Source organism: Dictyostelium discoideum, assembly GCF_000004695.1.
Source record: "Dictyostelium discoideum AX4 chromosome 4 chromosome, whole genome shotgun sequence".
Classification (NCBI taxonomy): domain Eukaryota; phylum Evosea; class Eumycetozoa; order Dictyosteliales; family Dictyosteliaceae; genus Dictyostelium; species Dictyostelium discoideum.
The window spans coordinates 2,545,610-2,562,512 of NC_007090.3; the positions used below are offsets into that span (position 1 = coordinate 2,545,610).

At 26.2% G+C, this 16,903-nt stretch overlaps 7 protein-coding genes across 7 annotated transcripts; 6 read left to right on the top strand and 1 right to left on the bottom strand.

Moving 5' to 3' along the window:
• Window positions 1–513: 513 nt before the first annotated feature.
• DDB_G0284855 (hypothetical protein) lies at window positions 514–1,497 on the top strand (the record flags this gene model as incomplete). Its single annotated transcript, XM_633275.1, has 1 exon — window positions 514–1,497. The coding sequence occupies one exon, from the start codon at window positions 514–516 to the stop codon at window positions 1,495–1,497; it is 984 nt and encodes a 327-aa protein (XP_638367.1).
• A 617-nt stretch (window positions 1,498–2,114) lies between these two features.
• On the top strand, window positions 2,115–2,849 carry DDB_G0284857 (hypothetical protein; the record flags this gene model as incomplete). The annotated part of the gene is made up of 2 exons (XM_633276.1): window positions 2,115–2,292; window positions 2,404–2,849. 2 exons carry the CDS (start codon window positions 2,115–2,117, stop codon window positions 2,847–2,849), a joined length of 624 nt encoding a protein of 207 aa, XP_638368.1.
• Window positions 2,850–3,457: 608 nt separating this feature from the next.
• samkB (SAM domain-containing protein) lies at window positions 3,458–5,314 on the top strand (the record flags this gene model as incomplete). Its single annotated transcript, XM_633277.1, has 2 exons — window positions 3,458–4,138; window positions 4,214–5,314. 2 exons carry the CDS (start codon window positions 3,458–3,460, stop codon window positions 5,312–5,314), a joined length of 1,782 nt encoding a protein of 593 aa, XP_638369.1.
• A 309-nt stretch (window positions 5,315–5,623) lies between these two features.
• Window positions 5,624–5,928, top strand: DDB_G0284851 (hypothetical protein; the record flags this gene model as incomplete). The annotated part of the gene is made up of 2 exons (XM_633278.1): window positions 5,624–5,657; window positions 5,780–5,928. 2 exons carry the CDS (start codon window positions 5,624–5,626, stop codon window positions 5,926–5,928), a joined length of 183 nt encoding a protein of 60 aa, XP_638370.1.
• Window positions 5,929–6,401: 473 nt separating this feature from the next.
• On the top strand, window positions 6,402–10,294 carry gxcC (RhoGEF domain-containing protein; the record flags this gene model as incomplete). The annotated part of the gene is made up of 3 exons (XM_633279.1): window positions 6,402–6,717; window positions 6,860–7,174; window positions 7,278–10,294. The coding sequence occupies 3 exons, from the start codon at window positions 6,402–6,404 to the stop codon at window positions 10,292–10,294; spliced, it is 3,648 nt and encodes a 1,215-aa protein (XP_638371.1).
• Window positions 10,295–10,480: 186 nt separating this feature from the next.
• Window positions 10,481–11,478, bottom strand: DDB_G0284847 (hypothetical protein; the record flags this gene model as incomplete). The annotated part of the gene is made up of 3 exons (XM_633280.1): window positions 10,481–10,838; window positions 10,980–11,175; window positions 11,394–11,478. 3 exons carry the CDS (start codon window positions 11,476–11,478, stop codon window positions 10,481–10,483), a joined length of 639 nt encoding a protein of 212 aa, XP_638372.1.
• A 670-nt stretch (window positions 11,479–12,148) lies between these two features.
• Window positions 12,149–15,942, top strand: DDB_G0284849 (P-type ATPase; the record flags this gene model as incomplete). The annotated part of the gene is made up of 3 exons (XM_633281.1): window positions 12,149–12,514; window positions 12,644–15,506; window positions 15,611–15,942. The coding sequence occupies 3 exons, from the start codon at window positions 12,149–12,151 to the stop codon at window positions 15,940–15,942; spliced, it is 3,561 nt and encodes a 1,186-aa protein (XP_638373.1).
• Window positions 15,943–16,903: the final 961 nt, after the last annotated feature.

The following is a 16,903-nucleotide window of genomic DNA, read 5'->3' on the forward strand; positions in this document are numbered from 1 at the left end:
TGGATGATAAGTAATTAAAAAAAAAAAAAAAAAAAAAAAAAAAAAAAAAATGAAAAAAAAATGAAAATAAAATACCCTACAAGATATTTTTTTTTTTTTAATTATTTTTATTTATAAAAATTAAATTCTAAAAATGATTTCTTAAATTTATATCTCTTTTTATGTTTGAATATTTATTTTTGGGGTTAAAAAAAAAAAAAAAAAAAAATATTCGTTTTTTTTTTTTTTTTTTCTTAATTTTGAAAAATCTTCTTTTAGCAAAATTTCTTGGTTTTATAAAAAAAAAAAAGAAAAAAAAAAATAAAATAAAAATTAAATAATTTTCTCGTCCATACCTTGGAACAAATTGAAATTTTTTTTTTTTTTTTTTTTTCTTTTTTTTTTTTCGCCACTCATGTTAGATTAAAAAAACAAAAAAAAAAAATAAAAGAAAATATATAATAAAAGAAAACAAAGAAAAGAAGATAAATAATAATTAAAAAAAAAAAAAAAAAAAAAATAATAAAAAAAGAAATGAAAATTAAAAAATCAATAGTAATATTATTTCTAATTTATTTTTTAAATTTTATAAATGGGCAAAATGATATAACATTTTCAATATATTTGGATCAGTGTGGTAGTCAAATTACAGTTGGTATTAACCAATGTTTATCGATAAATTCTTGTGGTTATCGTGCCATGCAAGTGACAGAAGGTGATAGTATATCCGGATTTTATTCTGCATTATTTTATAATTCTAATGATTGTTCAAATTTTGTGCCAGATAACACGTTATTGTTTAATTGCCCAAGTGATGGTTTCCCTGGTGAATTCTCTGTCAAATGCAACACGCCAGGAGTAACAACTCATTCATCATTTTCAAGTGAAGTTGGAACAATTTTAGCAGGTGTCACTTCAATTTTATCAATGGCTTCAACTGCTTCTACATCATCATCATCATCATCATCATCATCATCATCATCATCATCATCATCATCATCATCAGGTTCAGCAACAACAGGAGGTGGAGTAGTTAGTTCATTAACAACAATGGCATCAGCAGCATCTTCTTCATTATCATCCTCATCTTCAGGTTCGTCTACAAGTGGAGGTGGCGTTAAAGGTGCTACTTGTAATAGTGAAAAATCAAAATCAACAATCGTTGCTGATTATATTAATGAAACACCATATATTCAATGCAATGGGTCACCTGATATGGTTTGTAGTAATTCTTTATGTACTAGTGTGTTACCAAACTATACTGTCACTTGTTTAGCAAATTATCATATCAGTTGTACAGGTATTTCAGTTAAATGTTCAATTGGTGGTATTGAAATTTGTGAATTAAATTGGCAATATTCAACAACAACATCCCAATCCAATTCTAATAGTGAAGCAAACTTTTCAATTTCCAAATTTAATAATATTTTTTCATTTTCAAATTCATTTTTAATGATTTTTTCAATAGTATTAACAATATCATCAACTGTAATAATAAATAATTTAAATTTTATATAATAATAATAATAAATAACAAAAAATAATTTTAATATATATAAATAATAAATAATAATAAATAATAAATAACAATAAAAATAAAAAAAATAAAAAATAAAATTTTTTATTTTTAAATTTAAACCAATTTAAAAAAAAAATTCTAAAAATAAATTTAAATAAAATTAAAAATAAATGGGATTTTATTTGACATCAGAAGGTAAACGTTTACTTTTTTAAAATTTCATCGAAACAATTTCAAAATGCAGATGGGAATTATTTTTTTTTTTTTATTTTTTTTTGTTTTTTTATTTTTTTTTTTTTCTAAAATTTTTTATTTTTTTATTTATTTTTTTTTTTTTTTTCATCATCTTGATTTCATTCTATTTTTTTATTTCTCACACACAGATATTATTTTTATATTTAAAAAGAAAAAAAAAAGAAAAAATAAAACAAAAAAATAAAAAAATAAATAAATAAAAATAAAAATAAATAGATAATAAAAAAAAAAAAAAAAACAACAATAAAACCCACCACTCATTCACCACATACATACATACACACCACACATACATACACACACCACACATACATACACACCTACACCAATATATAAAAAGTAGTATTACGAAATTATTATAATGGCATTTTCAAAAGTTTACACCTATGTACCAAATATTATTGGATATTTCAGAGTTATTTTTGCAATTTTAGCATTCAAATATTCACATGACGAATATGTCAAATTCTTTGTTTTCTATGCAATCAGTGCATTATTAGATATGGCTGATGGTCATGCTGCTCGTTTATTAAATCAATGTAAATATTAATATTTTTATCAACATATATATATAAATATTAAAAGTATATACTAATAAATTTTCTTTTTTTTTTTTTTATTTTTTTTTCTTTTTTTTAATATTTTAAAAGGTTCACAATTTGGAGCATTATTAGATATGATTACAGATAGATGTTCAACAATTGCATTAATGGTAGTATTATCACATTTCTATAAAGATTATGAAAACTATTTCATTGCATTAATTACCTTAGATATCGTCAGTCATTTTGCACGTTTATGTGCCACTTTACAAAGTGGTAGTAAATCACATAAAGCAGTCAAAGAGAATCACATCAAAATCATGAAAATTTACTATGGAAATAAATACTTTTTAGCTTTTATGTGTTTTGGTAATGAAGGTTTCTTCCTTTTCTCTTACCTCTATCACTTTTATGCAACTTCCTCTGTTTTCTACATCCTTTGGGGTTTCTTTTTCCCAATTTGTGCTGCCAAACAAATCATCAATGCAATTCAATTTTTCCAAGCTGTTGATGATATCGTTTCTTTAGATGACCAACAAAAATTAAAAAAATAGATTAGAAATTAATTATAAATATAAAAATAAAAAAAAAAATAAAAAAAAAAAATTTTTAAAAAAAAAAAAAAAAAAAAAAAAAAAAAAATCAATAATTCTTTGGTAAATTTTAATAAATTAAAAATATTCAAAGGCGTTGTCATCGCCAAAGGTTTAGTTAATGCACTAGTTTTTTTTTTTTTAAAAAAATAATATTTTAAAAAGTTGAAATGAAAATATCTTGAGCTTTTTAGAAAATTTTTTTTTGAGATTTTATTGGGTGCACTGGTTTTTTTTTTTTTTTTTTTTTTCCAACCAAATAATATTTTAAAAGGTTAAAATGAAAATATCTTGAGCTTTTTAGAAAAATTTTTTTTGAGATTTTATTGGGCACACTGGTTTTTTTTTTTTTTTCCAAACAAATAATATTTAAAAAGTTTGAAATGAAAATATCTTGAGCTTTTTAGAAAATTTTTTTTTGATGTTTTTAAAAATAAAAAAAAAAAAAAATTTTAGTTAATAAAACTAAAAACTTTTTTTTTTTTTTTTAAATCTTTATTTGTTTAAAAATATTGTTTTTTTTATTGTTTTATTTATTTATATTTTTTTTTTCTAATTAATAAATAAACATGGATTCAACATTTGATGCCAGAGCAAGTAATAAATCTTATTTAGGGTCCAATTCTATTGCGTTAACTAAAAATTTTGAAGATTGGAACAATGAAGCTGTTTGTGAATGGCTTTCAGAAAATAATTTCAAAATGTCTGATATTGAAAAGTTTCAAGAAAATAAAATCAAAGGTGATCATTTGGAATTTATTGGAGATAAAATTTTAATTCAAATGGGACTAAGTATTTATGAACGTTTATCCTTTAAAAGTATTTTTAAAAAATTGAAAAATAATAACAAAATTAAAATAGATTCAACCGATAATTATAAAAATGAATGCGAATCAAATAGTATTAATAATAGTAATAATAATAATAATAATAATAATAATAATAATAATAATAATAATAATAATAATAATAATAATAATAATAATAATAATAATAATAATAATAATAATAATAATAATAATAATAATAAAATTGATACATTTAATAGTTCTATTAAACAATTAAATTTTTCCCAAGAGGCCAATGACCCAAATATCAAAGCACCAATACTTGATATTAATCAATATAAATTGATTGAGGAGATCGGAAGAGGAGCTTTCAGTATAGTTGAAAAGTATGAAAATAAATTAAAACCAAATGAATTTATTTCAATTAAAAGAATCAATGTTTTGGCATCAGAAAAAGAAATGGTAAGAAATAATATATAATATTTAAATATTATGATCACCATATGTTAACTTTTTTTATTTTTATTAAAAAATTAGATTGTAAAAGAAATCAATATGCTTTATTCAATTAATCATCCGAATATTATAAAAATAATTGGATATTATAAAGATGAACATTATTATTACATTGCAACACCTTATTATAAGAAAGGTTCAATTGCAAAAATTGTTAAAAGTATAAAAAGTAAAAACAACTCTGGGTTTAGTGAATCTAATGTAAGGAATATTTCAAAAAAGATTTTAAATGCGATTGATTATTTACATTCATCAAATCCTCCAATTGTTCATAGAGATATCAAAGGTGATAATATTTTATTAAATGATAGTGATGAACCAATCTTGGCTGATTTTGGTTTATCCTATTTGGCAATTGAAAACAACACCAATTTCAAGACAGCATGTTGCTCACCATTTTGGGCTGCTCCGGAAATATTAAATAAAAGTACATCAGATTTTAGCCGAAAATGTGATATTTATAGTTTTGGATGTACGATTTTAGAGATGATTGTTGGTAGTGATCCATGGGGAGGTAAAAGAAATCATCAAAGTCATTCACCACCAATTCCGACATATTTAACTTTGGAATGTAAAGAAGTTTTAAATGAAACTCTAAAGTATAATCAAAATTTCAGAGCAGATTCTAAACAACTACTCGAAGCACAATGGTTCAAGGAGACTTCTTTAAGAAATTCTTCAAATGGTGAAATTATCTTTAGTTCAGAAGATATAATGAAAGAATTTAAGAAAAATGGTTCTACTATTCAAATAGGTCCAGTAAAACAGGAATATAAATATAAAGAGCAATTTGACATTGAAAATATCTCAAAATGGCCTCGAGAACCAAGTTTTATTGACCCAAAACATAAAAATTATAAAGAGGTTTTGAATCTATATGATCATTATATAAATCACTCCCCGTTTATGGCAAAGATCGGACCATATGTATTAGATTTAAAGGAAGAATTAAATGAAAAAACCTTTTACAAAAGTCTAGCAATAAGTTCAATATTGGGAAAGATTGATAAATATGAGCCAACTACAAATCAAAATCTAATACCATCTCTATTTTTTGGATTCATAAATTTTGTTTTATATCAAACTATTAAGCACTACCCATCAAAATTTAGAATTCTTTAGCCTATTACTAAAACTCGAAGTTTATCTATTTCTTTTTTCAAAGAATGTGAGGCCATCTGACAATCCAAATAAAAAAAAAAAAAAAAAAAAAAAAAAAAAAAAAAAAAAAAAAAAAAAAACCCAAATTTGGTTTTTACCACATTTATAAAGTTACTGTAATCAAAAAAAATTAAAAAAAATAAATCTAACAAAAATAATTAAATAATTATTTTAATCACAAAGAATCCAGTTTTTATTTTATTTTTCCTTTTTTATTTTTTTTTTTTTTTTTTTTTGAATTGTTTTTCGAGTTGGATATAAAAAAAAAATATGAGACTGATCATCCCAAGGAGAGGCGACAATCGTAATCCAAATAGATAAAAAATTTGGGTGTGCATCAAAAAAAATTTTATTTTGTTTTATTTTATAATTTAAATTTAAAATCTTCATCTTTATATCTATATTATAATTTAAATCTTTATAAAGATTGTTTAAATACTAATCAATCAATAAACATGGATTCAATATTAGATGCCAGTGCAGGCCTTGAATCTTTAATTAGGTCCAATTCAATTGTGTTATCTAATAGTTTTGAAGAATGTATTGTATTATATAACAATTACACTTTTAAATAATAATTTCGATATTGAAAAGTTTAATCAAAATAAAATCACTGGTGATCATTTTAGAATTTATTGGAAATAAAATTTTAATAGGAATGGGATTAAGTATTATGAATAAATTTTTGTAAAAATGATTTGGATGAAAGTAAGAAAAAAAATAAAAAAAAAATAAAAAAAATAAAAAAAAAAAAATAAAAAAAATTTGTAAAAATGATTATTTGAAATCCAACCCATTTTTATCTTTTTTTTTTTTTTTTTTTTTTTTATCCCCACACAAAATTTTTTTTTTTTTTGTTTTTTTTTTTAATCAAACATTTTTGGAAGTTTGTTTATATATATATATATATATTTATTTATTTATAATATTTATATATTTATTTATATATTAATTAATTAATTATTTATTTATTTATTGTAATTGTAATTGTAATATTTTGTATATATTGAAAAAAAAAAAAAAAAAAATAAAATAAAATAAAAAAAAAATGCCAATTCAATTTGATGCAGGTTTAGAACAACAAGTTAATCAATTTTTAGGAGATGTTGATGATTTTTTAACAGTAAAAACAGGAACAACTGTTGACAAATTAAAATCATTATTAAATTGTGAAGAGAAATCAATTAGTTATAATGCAATTGCATTCTTAGCATTTGCCAATCAAGCAGCAGTAAACAAAGATGCATCACGTGAGGCTGGTTTAATTAAACTTTTCCTTGAATTTTGTCATCCTTCAAAAATCATCACTGTATTACCAATGGTAAAACATGCTTCAATGGGTTTAATGTTTTTAGCTAACCACTGTAAGTATTTTTATCTTTTTTTTGTTTTTTATTTTTTTATTTTTTTTTTTTTCCTCCCCAAAATTTAAAAAAAAAAACAAAACAAAACAAAACTAACCAATAATAATTAATAATTTTTTTAAAAAAAAATAATAATAAATAGCTGATGAAAATAAAAAAGAAATTGGAGATTTAAAAGGAATTGATACAATTTTTGAATTATTACGTGATTTATTGGTAATGATTAAATCACCACCAGAAGATGTTAAAAAGGAAGATATTGTATCATCAATTTCACAATCATTAAATTTGGTGATATTTTTAGCATCCTTGCAATCAAACAGAGAAGTTATGGGTACTGTTCAAAACTTTTTAGTTTTAAATTCTCTTCTTGCTTATGAAAATCCACAAAGTTTAGATCTTCAATTACAAATTCAAGAAAAAGCATTATCCGCAACAAATAATATTTGCATGCATAGTAAGTGTTATAATTATTATTATTATTATTATATATTCAATTTTATAAAATAATTTTATATTAATTTTTTTTATTTTTTTATTTTTTTTAAAAAAATCTTTAGAGGAAAATAAAGAAAATTGTAGAGTTGCAGGTTGTATTGAAAATGTATTAAAATTATTAAAATCAACTAAACCATCAATTCAAGATAGTTCATTGAGAATGTTATATAATATGACAATTACAGATGCAAATAGAGAGGCAATTAGACGTTGTAAAGGTTTGGAAACATTAGCATCAATGTTGAGTGGTCAAGCAGAAGCATTGACTTTATTATCATTGAAAGCCCTCTCAAATATGGCTGTCGATAGACAAACCATTGAATATGCAGTAGCCAATCAAGAGAGTGTACTTCAACCAATATATGGTGTTTTCCCATCAAGCTATGGTCAAGGTTGTAGTGATGCATTATTGGATCAAGTGTTAACAGTTATTCAAAATTTAGTCTCTGAAGAGAATTTAATTGATACAGTCGCAAAGAGTGGTATCATTGCTAAATTGGTTGGTGCCACCAAAGGTATGCCATTGACAAACACAACTCATCAATCCATACTCGTCAAAGCATCATGTATCATTAGTGCTCTCATTACCATTGAAGAAGTTCAACAAGCTGCCGTAGAACAAGGTGTAATCACATTATTGGTTGAAATGATTCAACTTCCATCCGCTGAAGTTAGAAGAGAGGCTGCTCGTGCTCTCGCCAATGCCACACCATACTATGATGATGTTAGAGCTGAAATTGGTGCACAAGGTGGTGTTAAACTTTGTGTTGATCTCTTGTTACAAGCCGATAAGGAATTGGTTAAACAAGCTGCTCGTGCTTTGGTTAATTTAGCACGTAACACTCATAATGAAGAGAAACTTTATGAATCAAAAGGTTTGGAACATAGTATTCGTTTAATCAATTCTCCAGAGAAAGATTTGAAAATGTTGGGTACTAAACTTTTGGTTAATCTTTCATTGAATGAACAAGCTCGTATTGCTTTCTGTCAAAAGGGTGGTCTTTCAATCGTAGTTCAACTCTTGACATCATCAGATCCTGAACTTCAATTACAAGGTACTAAAATCGCTACAAATCTTGCCATCAGTGGTAGAAATCGTAAGGTTATGAATGAACAAGCACCAGATCTTATTCCAGCACTTAAAGCACTCGTCAATTCATCCGTTAGTGATATTAAACTTCAAAGTGAAGTATCATTGAATAATTTAGCTTTCCCATATGAAGCTTCCTATGAAGGTTTGGATCAAATGGAGGATGCCATGCCAATCTTTATGCAATCGTCACAATATGAAAGAGATGACGATGACGAAGATGATGAAGATGAAGCTGAAAAAGATGAACGTCGTCGTCAAGAAGAGGAAGAACTTAGATTGGCCGCAGAGAAAGAAGTCGAAGAACGTAAACGTATCATGCAAGAAGAGGTAAAGAGAATTGAAGAACGTCGTAAAGCTGAACATGAAAAGAGACTTCAAGAGGAACAAGAATTACGTCAAAAGAAAGAAGAGGCAGAGAAATTAAGATTAGCTCAAGAGGCAATGGAGAAATTAAGATTGGAACAAGAAGCTGCCGCCGCTGCTGAAGCTGAAAAAATTAGATTGGCCGAAGAACAACGTATCATCAAAGAGAAAGAAGTCGCTGAACAAGAACGTATTAAACAACTTACTGAACAACAAAAACAAAAAGAAGAAGAAGAAGCTAAAATCGCATTGGAGAAAGCAAAGAAAGAAGAAGCAGAACGTCTTGAAAAAGCTGAAGCTTTAAGATTACAAAAGGAACAAGAGGAACGTATTCGTAAGGAGAAAGAAATCGAAGCAGAAAGATTAAGAGTTCAAGAAGAGGAACGTCTTGCCAAGGAGAGACAAGCCGAGGAAGATAGAATGAGAGCCGTTGAAGAGGAGAAATTAAAACTTATGGAAGCTGAAATTAAACAACGTGAAGAGGATATTCGTCGTCAAAAGATTGAAGAAGAGGAACGTAGAAAACGTGAAGAACAAGAAAAGAAACTTAAAGATCAACAAGATAAAGCTTCACAAGAATCTGCTAGACTCGCTCAAGAGGCTGCACGTGCACAAAAGAGAACTCACATCGTTCAAGAGATTATGCAAGTCGAAGTCAACTATGTCAAGAATCTTACACTCATGGTCAGAAAATTCCTTCATCCATTGGCCCAACTCTCCACTAGTAAACGTCCACTCTTAACACCAGATCGTATCACTCAAATCTTCTCTACCATTGAAAACATTCAAAATCATAATTCCATCTTCTCTGATGGTCTTACCTCTCGTATTAAGAGATGGTTGGCCGATAATAAAAAGGATCATTTAATCATTGGTGATATTTTCCAAAAGATTGGTGGTTTCATGCAAGACTATAGTAAATACATCAACAACTACAATCAATCCATTAAAACCTACAATGAAACTAAAAAGACCAATCTTCCATTCGCTCAATTCATTAAAAAGGTTGAGTCCGATCCAGAATTGAATGATCGTGAATTGGAGAATCTTTTAATTACACCAGTTCAACAGCTACCACGTTACATTATGTTAATTCAAGATTTAATTCGTAATACTCATGATGATCATCCAGATTATAAACCATTGACTGAAGCTTTGGATAAGATTAAACATATTACCACCATCATCAATGAAAAGAAGAGAGATGCCGAAGACGCTTTTGCAATGTTACAAATTCATCAACAAGTTCACGGTAAAGTACCAAATAATTTCGTTACTCCACATCGTAAATTCATTCGTGAAGGTGCCGTTCATTTCGGTTCTTCAAGTGGTTCTTTCAAAGATAAAGATCCAATCGTTTTCCTTTTCAATGATATGGTAATGATGACAATTAAACATCCAAACAAACCAAATGAATACAAATATCGTTACTCTTGTCAATTCTCTACCACTACCACCATCGAAGAACTTCCAAGTGTTAACAATGGTTTCATCATTAAATCAAACCAATGGTGGTCTTTCTCTTGTTCAACTCCACAAGAAAAAACTTCTTGGATGGAAACAATTCAAAAATCTTTAACAAATTTACCAAAAGAATCAAAAGTTTTAACTTCAAAAAAATAAATTAATTAATCAATAATAATAATTTTAATATTTTTAGTTCAACTTTTTTAAAAAAAAAATAAAATATAAATAAAAAAATAAACATGTAGTTTTTATCTATAAATAAAAAAATAAACACAATCTTTTTTTTTTTTTTTATAATTATGTATATATATTGGTTTTATTTATTTATTTATTATTTTAAATTTATTTTTCATCAAAATAAATTCCTTCTTCAGTTCTCCATTTAGTATCTTCATTTTTAGATTTACCACCAGAGATTTCGATTTGACCAGGAATTGGATTTTGATATTTTGCGCTTTCAATTGCTTGTAAATAAGTTTTTGTATCTGCATGTTTGAAACGAACGACTTGACCTCTCATCCATTCTTTTCCACTTTCAGTTTCAACGATCCAATTATCACCTGTATCACCTTCTCCATTTTCACCAAAACAACTAACTTCATTTTGTTTGGTTAATGGTGAAACTGCTAAATGACTATGTAAATTCTTTTTAGTATTTGAATGAACCAATCTAATTATATCTCCATTCTTAACAACAGTGCTGTATATATTTTTTTTTAATGAATTAATTTTATAATTAATAACTTTAGGTTAATAATAATAATAATAATAATAATAATAATAATAATAATAATAATAATAATAATAATAATAATAATAATAATAATAATAATAATAATACCCTTGTAATACACGATTACCATGTGGTCCTTTGATAACCCAAAGACTATTTGTATCATCATTTTCTGGGAAACCAGTAACAGATTGTTGGCCACTACCACCACCACTACTACCATAACTAACTTTATGTGAATGGAGTCTGAAATTAGTTGGAACATGAGCTAATTTAACCATACTTCCATATGTTACTTTGGTTACTATTAAATGATAATGGTAATGGTAATGATAATGATAATGATGAAAATGAAATGATAATGATCCAAATTAATACAGTTTTGATGATTTTTTTTAATTGTAAATGAATGTTTGAAAATAATGTTTAATAGTAATAATAATAAAAATAATAATAATAAAAAATTGAGTTAGTGAATAATTTTACTTTTTTTATTATTTTTTTTTTTTTTTAATTACTCACTTGGATGGTCTTCATATTGTGATTCGTTTGCAAAAATTAATGGAATAGTAATACATAAAATTAAAATTAAAAATAAACTCTTCATTTTTAAATTAATTTGTTTTTTTGTTAAAAAGAAACTTTTTTATAAAAAAAAAAAAAAAAAAAAAAAGCAAAAAAAAAAAAAAAAAAAAAAAAAAAATTAAATCCCAAAAAATTTTTTTGGGTGACGAAGCTCCAATTTTTTAAAAATGTTTGGAAATAATATTTCTTTTTTTTTTTTGTTTTGATTCTAATTACCAAAATAAGTTCAGATTATTTTTAAACTTAGTTAGTACTTAAAAAAAAAAAAAAAAAAAAATCAAATATTAAATATCAAATCTTTATCTTATCACCTTTTTTTTATCTTAATCACCTTCTTTGTGTAATATATTATTATAAAAAAAAAAAAAAAAAAAAAATCAAATATCGAATATCATATCGAATATCAACATTTACCATAATAAAAATAAAAATAAAATAAAATGACATCATCACTCTTTATTTTTATTTAAACCAAAAACTAAAAGAAGGTTGACACAAAGGCTGAATAAATTAATTCCCACCATAGTATTTTTTCCTTCCTACAAGCAAAAAGGTGGGATTTTTTTATTTGTTTAATTTCAAAAAAAAAAAAAAAAAAAAAAAAAAAAAAAAAAAAAAAAAAAAAAAAAATTTAAAATAAAATTTTTTTTTTTAATCACATTTATTAATTTTGGTTGGTTTAAACTAAAAATATGATCACATCAGGTGGCAACGAAGAAATTGGTGAAAATGAACTTGAACCATTATTGGTTAATAATGGGTCAGGGGATTTATCATATTTAAAAAAGTTTGAAAAACAAGAGAATATTGATGAAAATGGAGGAGATGATATGCTATTGGTTGATAAAATGGTCGGATACCAATCAATATCATCTAGAGAATTAATTTATTGGTTATCTATACTATTTTCATGTGGAGGTATCTTATTGATATTTTATTGGTTTGAATCATTTTACATCAACACTCGATTCAAAAAATCTTCAATCTCAAGTGCTAACCACGTTTTAGTTTATTCAAAAGATTCAAGAACTGAATTTTGTAAAGTTAATTATTTGGTGGTATATATTTTTTTTTTTTTTTTTTTTTTTTTTACCAATATATTAATAGTATAATTTTTTTTTTTTTTTTTATACTAATATATTTTATTGTTGTTATTATTTTAATTTTATTTTTTTTTATTTTTAAAGGAAGAAAATGAAAAATATATAATTTATAGATTTTCAAGATTTTTTTTCAATGAAAAACTTCAAGAATATGAAAAGACTAAATTAATTAATCAATATGAAAAGATTGATTTTTTAAGATTGGTCGAGAATGGATTAAGTGAAAACAATTTACAGAGAATGAAACAAAGATTTGGAAGTAATGAAATTAATTTTCCAGTTAAAAATATACCAAGATTATTAATGGAAGAAGTATTACATCCATTCTTTATTTTCCAAATTTATAGTGTTTGTTTATGGATAGCAGAAGAGTATTATTATTATGCAGGTGCAATCTTTATAATTGCAACTGTAAGTGCAGTTTTAAGTTTAAGAGAGATTCGTGGAAATTTATTATCATTACAAAAGATAGCCCATTTTGTATGTCCAGTTAGAGTTGTTAGAAATAATGGTAGAATTGAAACTATTCCCTCAACAGATTTGGCACCTGGCGATATTATCGAGTTAAAACAAGATTTCATTATGCCATGTGATGCTATCTTATTATCTGGTCAAGCAATTCTTAATGAATCAATGTTAACAGGTGAATCAATTCCAGTAAATAAATATAGTATCTTAAGTGATGAAGAGATTAAATCATTTAAACAACGTAATAATAATAATCAACAACAACAACAAAATATTATTGATATTAGTGATAAAGAAATTAAAGATTTATCAAAAGAAAAACGTTCATTAGTTTTTGGAGGTACAGTTGTTGTTAAACTTTTATCATCACCAAGTACAAATGATAGAATTTTATGTATGGTACGTGATACATCATTTCAAACCACCAAAGGTAAACTCATCCTTAGTATTTTATATCCAAAGAAATCTCATTTCAAATTCTTTATGGAAAGTTTAAAATTTGTAGGTTTTTTATGCTTTTTAGCTGTTATTGGTTTTTGTATTTCAGTTTGGAAATTAAATTCATTAGGTATTGATTTTGGTACTATTGCAATTCGTGCTCTCGATTTAATTACCATTGTTGTTCCACCAGCATTACCAATGGCAATGACAGTAGGTACTGGTTTTGGTTTATCACGTTTACGTAAAACTAAAGTATTTTGTATTTCACCACCACGTTTAAATATGGCTGGTAAAATTCAAGTATTTTGTTTCGATAAAACTGGTACTTTAACTGAAGAAGGATTAGATTTATTAGGAATAATTTCAACTTTACAAAGTACAGTAAAACATGTCGATAATATCAATAGTACATCAGAGTATAAATTTAATGAACTAAATGATCCAAAGATAACATTCTTTAGTAATACCACTGCAATGTTTAGAGTATTGATGGCATCATGTCATTCTTTAACCGTTATTAATGGTTCAGTTTCTGGTGATCCATTGGAGATTAAAATTTTTGAATCAACAAATTCAACCATTTTAGATGCTGGTACAATCGGTGGTAGTGGTCAAGTAATTTCATTGGTAGCAACAGCATTTTCCTCTCAAGATACTATCTCCTATTTAGAGAATTTCGATTTCCAATCAAAACTTCAAAGAATGAGTGTAATAGTTCAATTAAAATCTGATAATGCATGCTATAGTCTTGTTAAAGGTAGTCCAGAAATGGTGAAGGGCCTATGTTTCCAACATACAATTCCAAACGATTATGATAGTCAATTGGCAATGTATACAGAGAAAGGTTATAGAGTTTTGGCCTGTGCTTACCGTAGTTGGGATCCAACAGTTTTATTCCCAAAAAGAGAACTCCTTCGTAAAGAATCAGAATCAAATCTTCATTTCTTAGGTTTTATCATTATGGAGAATAGAGTTAAACCTCAATCACCACCAATCATTCAAAGATTACAAAGTGCAAACATTAGAACCGTTATGGTAACTGGTGATAATGGTTTAACGGCTACTAGCGTTGCAAAGCAATGTGGTATAATTAAAAGTGATACATTATTATTTATGGGCTTAATTCAACCATCATCATCTCCATCACCAACCAATGGTATTGAGGATGAGATTATTTGGGAACCTGTTTCTCAAGATGGTAGAGGTAACATTCATAAATTAGATCCAACCACTTTATTATTGGATGAAATGAATCGTGATTATAATTTGATTGTCAGTGGACCTGTTTTCAAACAAATCTACAATCATTATTTAGCAACTGGTTCACCTAGATTCATTAATATGTTGAGACGTGGTATTGTTTACGCAAGAATGACACCAGATGAAAAACAAAGTTTGATCGAAGAGTTACAACGTATTGGATTATATGTTGGTATGTGTGGTGATGGTGCAAATGATTGTGGTGCATTAAAGGCTGCCCATGTTGGTATATCTTTATCAGAGAGTGAAGCATCAATAGCTGCACCATTTACATCAACCATCACCGATATCAGTTGTTGTCCAAATTTAATTAAAGAAGGTAGAGCATCATTGGCAGTTTCTTTCAAACTCTTTCAATTTATGGGAATATATTCATTGATTCAATTTACTTCGGTAATCTTTTGTTATTTCCATGCAAGTGTTTTGGGTAATTGGCAATATCTTTACCAAGATCTCATAGTCATCTTTCCATTGGTAATCTTTTTAGGTATGACTGAACCATGTGAAAAACTTTCTGTCAAACGTCCATCTGGGAGATTGATAAGTTTAAATATGATTGGTTCACTATTATCTCATATCACTGTATGCTTTGTATTCTTACTTGTTGTTTTCCATTTGGTTCAAAGCAAATCTTGGTTTGACGAGCCCTTACTCGATCCAGATAATATTTTTAATTATATCACTACCTCTCTTTTCATTTTTGGATGCTTCCAATATTCAATTATGTTATTTGTATTTTCATTTGGTAAACCATTTTTAAAAGCAATTTATACAAATAGTAAGTTTTTTTTTTTAATATCTATTTTTAGTTTACATTATTACATAATTACTAATATAGTTTTCTTTTTTTTTATTTTTTTTTTTTTTATTTATTTTTAAAAGGATATTTATTTTTAGTTTACATTGTTACATTAATTGCAAATTTAATAATACTATTTGGTGGCTTTGAGAAACTTTATAATTTCTTACAATTAAGAGTTATCCCAGTTAGTTGGAGAAGTACAATGTTTGGTATGATAATAGGAAATTTAGTTGCCAATTGTCTTATTGAGCTTTCCTTCTATTTCTATAAATCTAGATCAAAGAAGAAAAAGATTTTAAATATAAGAATTATTTTCTCAAAGAAAAACAATGAATTACCAAAAGACCCAAGAGTCTTTAATACTAATTCAGTTTCAATTCCAATTTATCAAGATTATTATGATACCTTTTAATAAATTTATTTTTAACACGCAAAAAAAAAAAAAGAAAATGGTTTTGGGTGGCTTGTTTGGTTTTTTTATAATATTGATTAATTAATTAATTTATCCATCAACATTAATTAATAGGTTTATTTAAGGATTTTTAATTTTTGAGTTATGGTTGGATGACAGCTCCCTTGAATAATCGTTAAGTAGGAAGTCTATTTTCTTAAGCATTATGCTTGAGAGGGTTGAGGATTTTTTTAATCTCCATCTGCGCTTGTTCATCTGTATGTTGGGTAGAGTGAAGGTGGTTGATAGGAAGTTGTGATCTGATAGAGGTATGTCATTAATTTTTGGGGGGATTAGGTTCCTTAAGTATAATTGGCTGTAGTTGATTATGCTATTGTTAAGGTATATTCTGTCTAGTCTCCTTTCCAAGATTCTTGTGAGGTTATTGTTTGTGTTGTGTATCGTTCTTGAGAAGGTGGGTCTTTTATTTAGTTGGTCCATATCCATTAGGTTATTTGAAATTCTGATGGCTTCAATTACTGTGGCCATCTCATCTGGGGATTGTGTTGTCAAGTTGCCTTGGTCGTCATTTGATGTGTGATTGTCATTGAAGTCTAAACAATTGAAGTCACCTGCTATGATGTCGATGTTTTTATTAGGGTTAGACGTTAGGTTGTGGTATTGGTTGTTGAAGAGTTTGTTTAGTGTTGAAGCTAGTATTTTTCTTTTATCAGGTTGGGCCGGGGCGTATATGGCCAAGATTCTCGTTGTGGTATCTTTTATTAGAATGTCTGATATTATTAGTCTACCTTCTATTATGAATATTGGTGAGAGTTTTATGTTTTGGTTGTTGTGGTTTAGTATTCCTATTCCGTTGCCTCTGTTGGTTGCGCTAATGATGAAGCCAGGAAATAGCTGGTGTGCTTGTGTTGCGTCAGCATTGAGTTCATTGACTATGGTTAGTGCCAATGAGTTTGGGGGG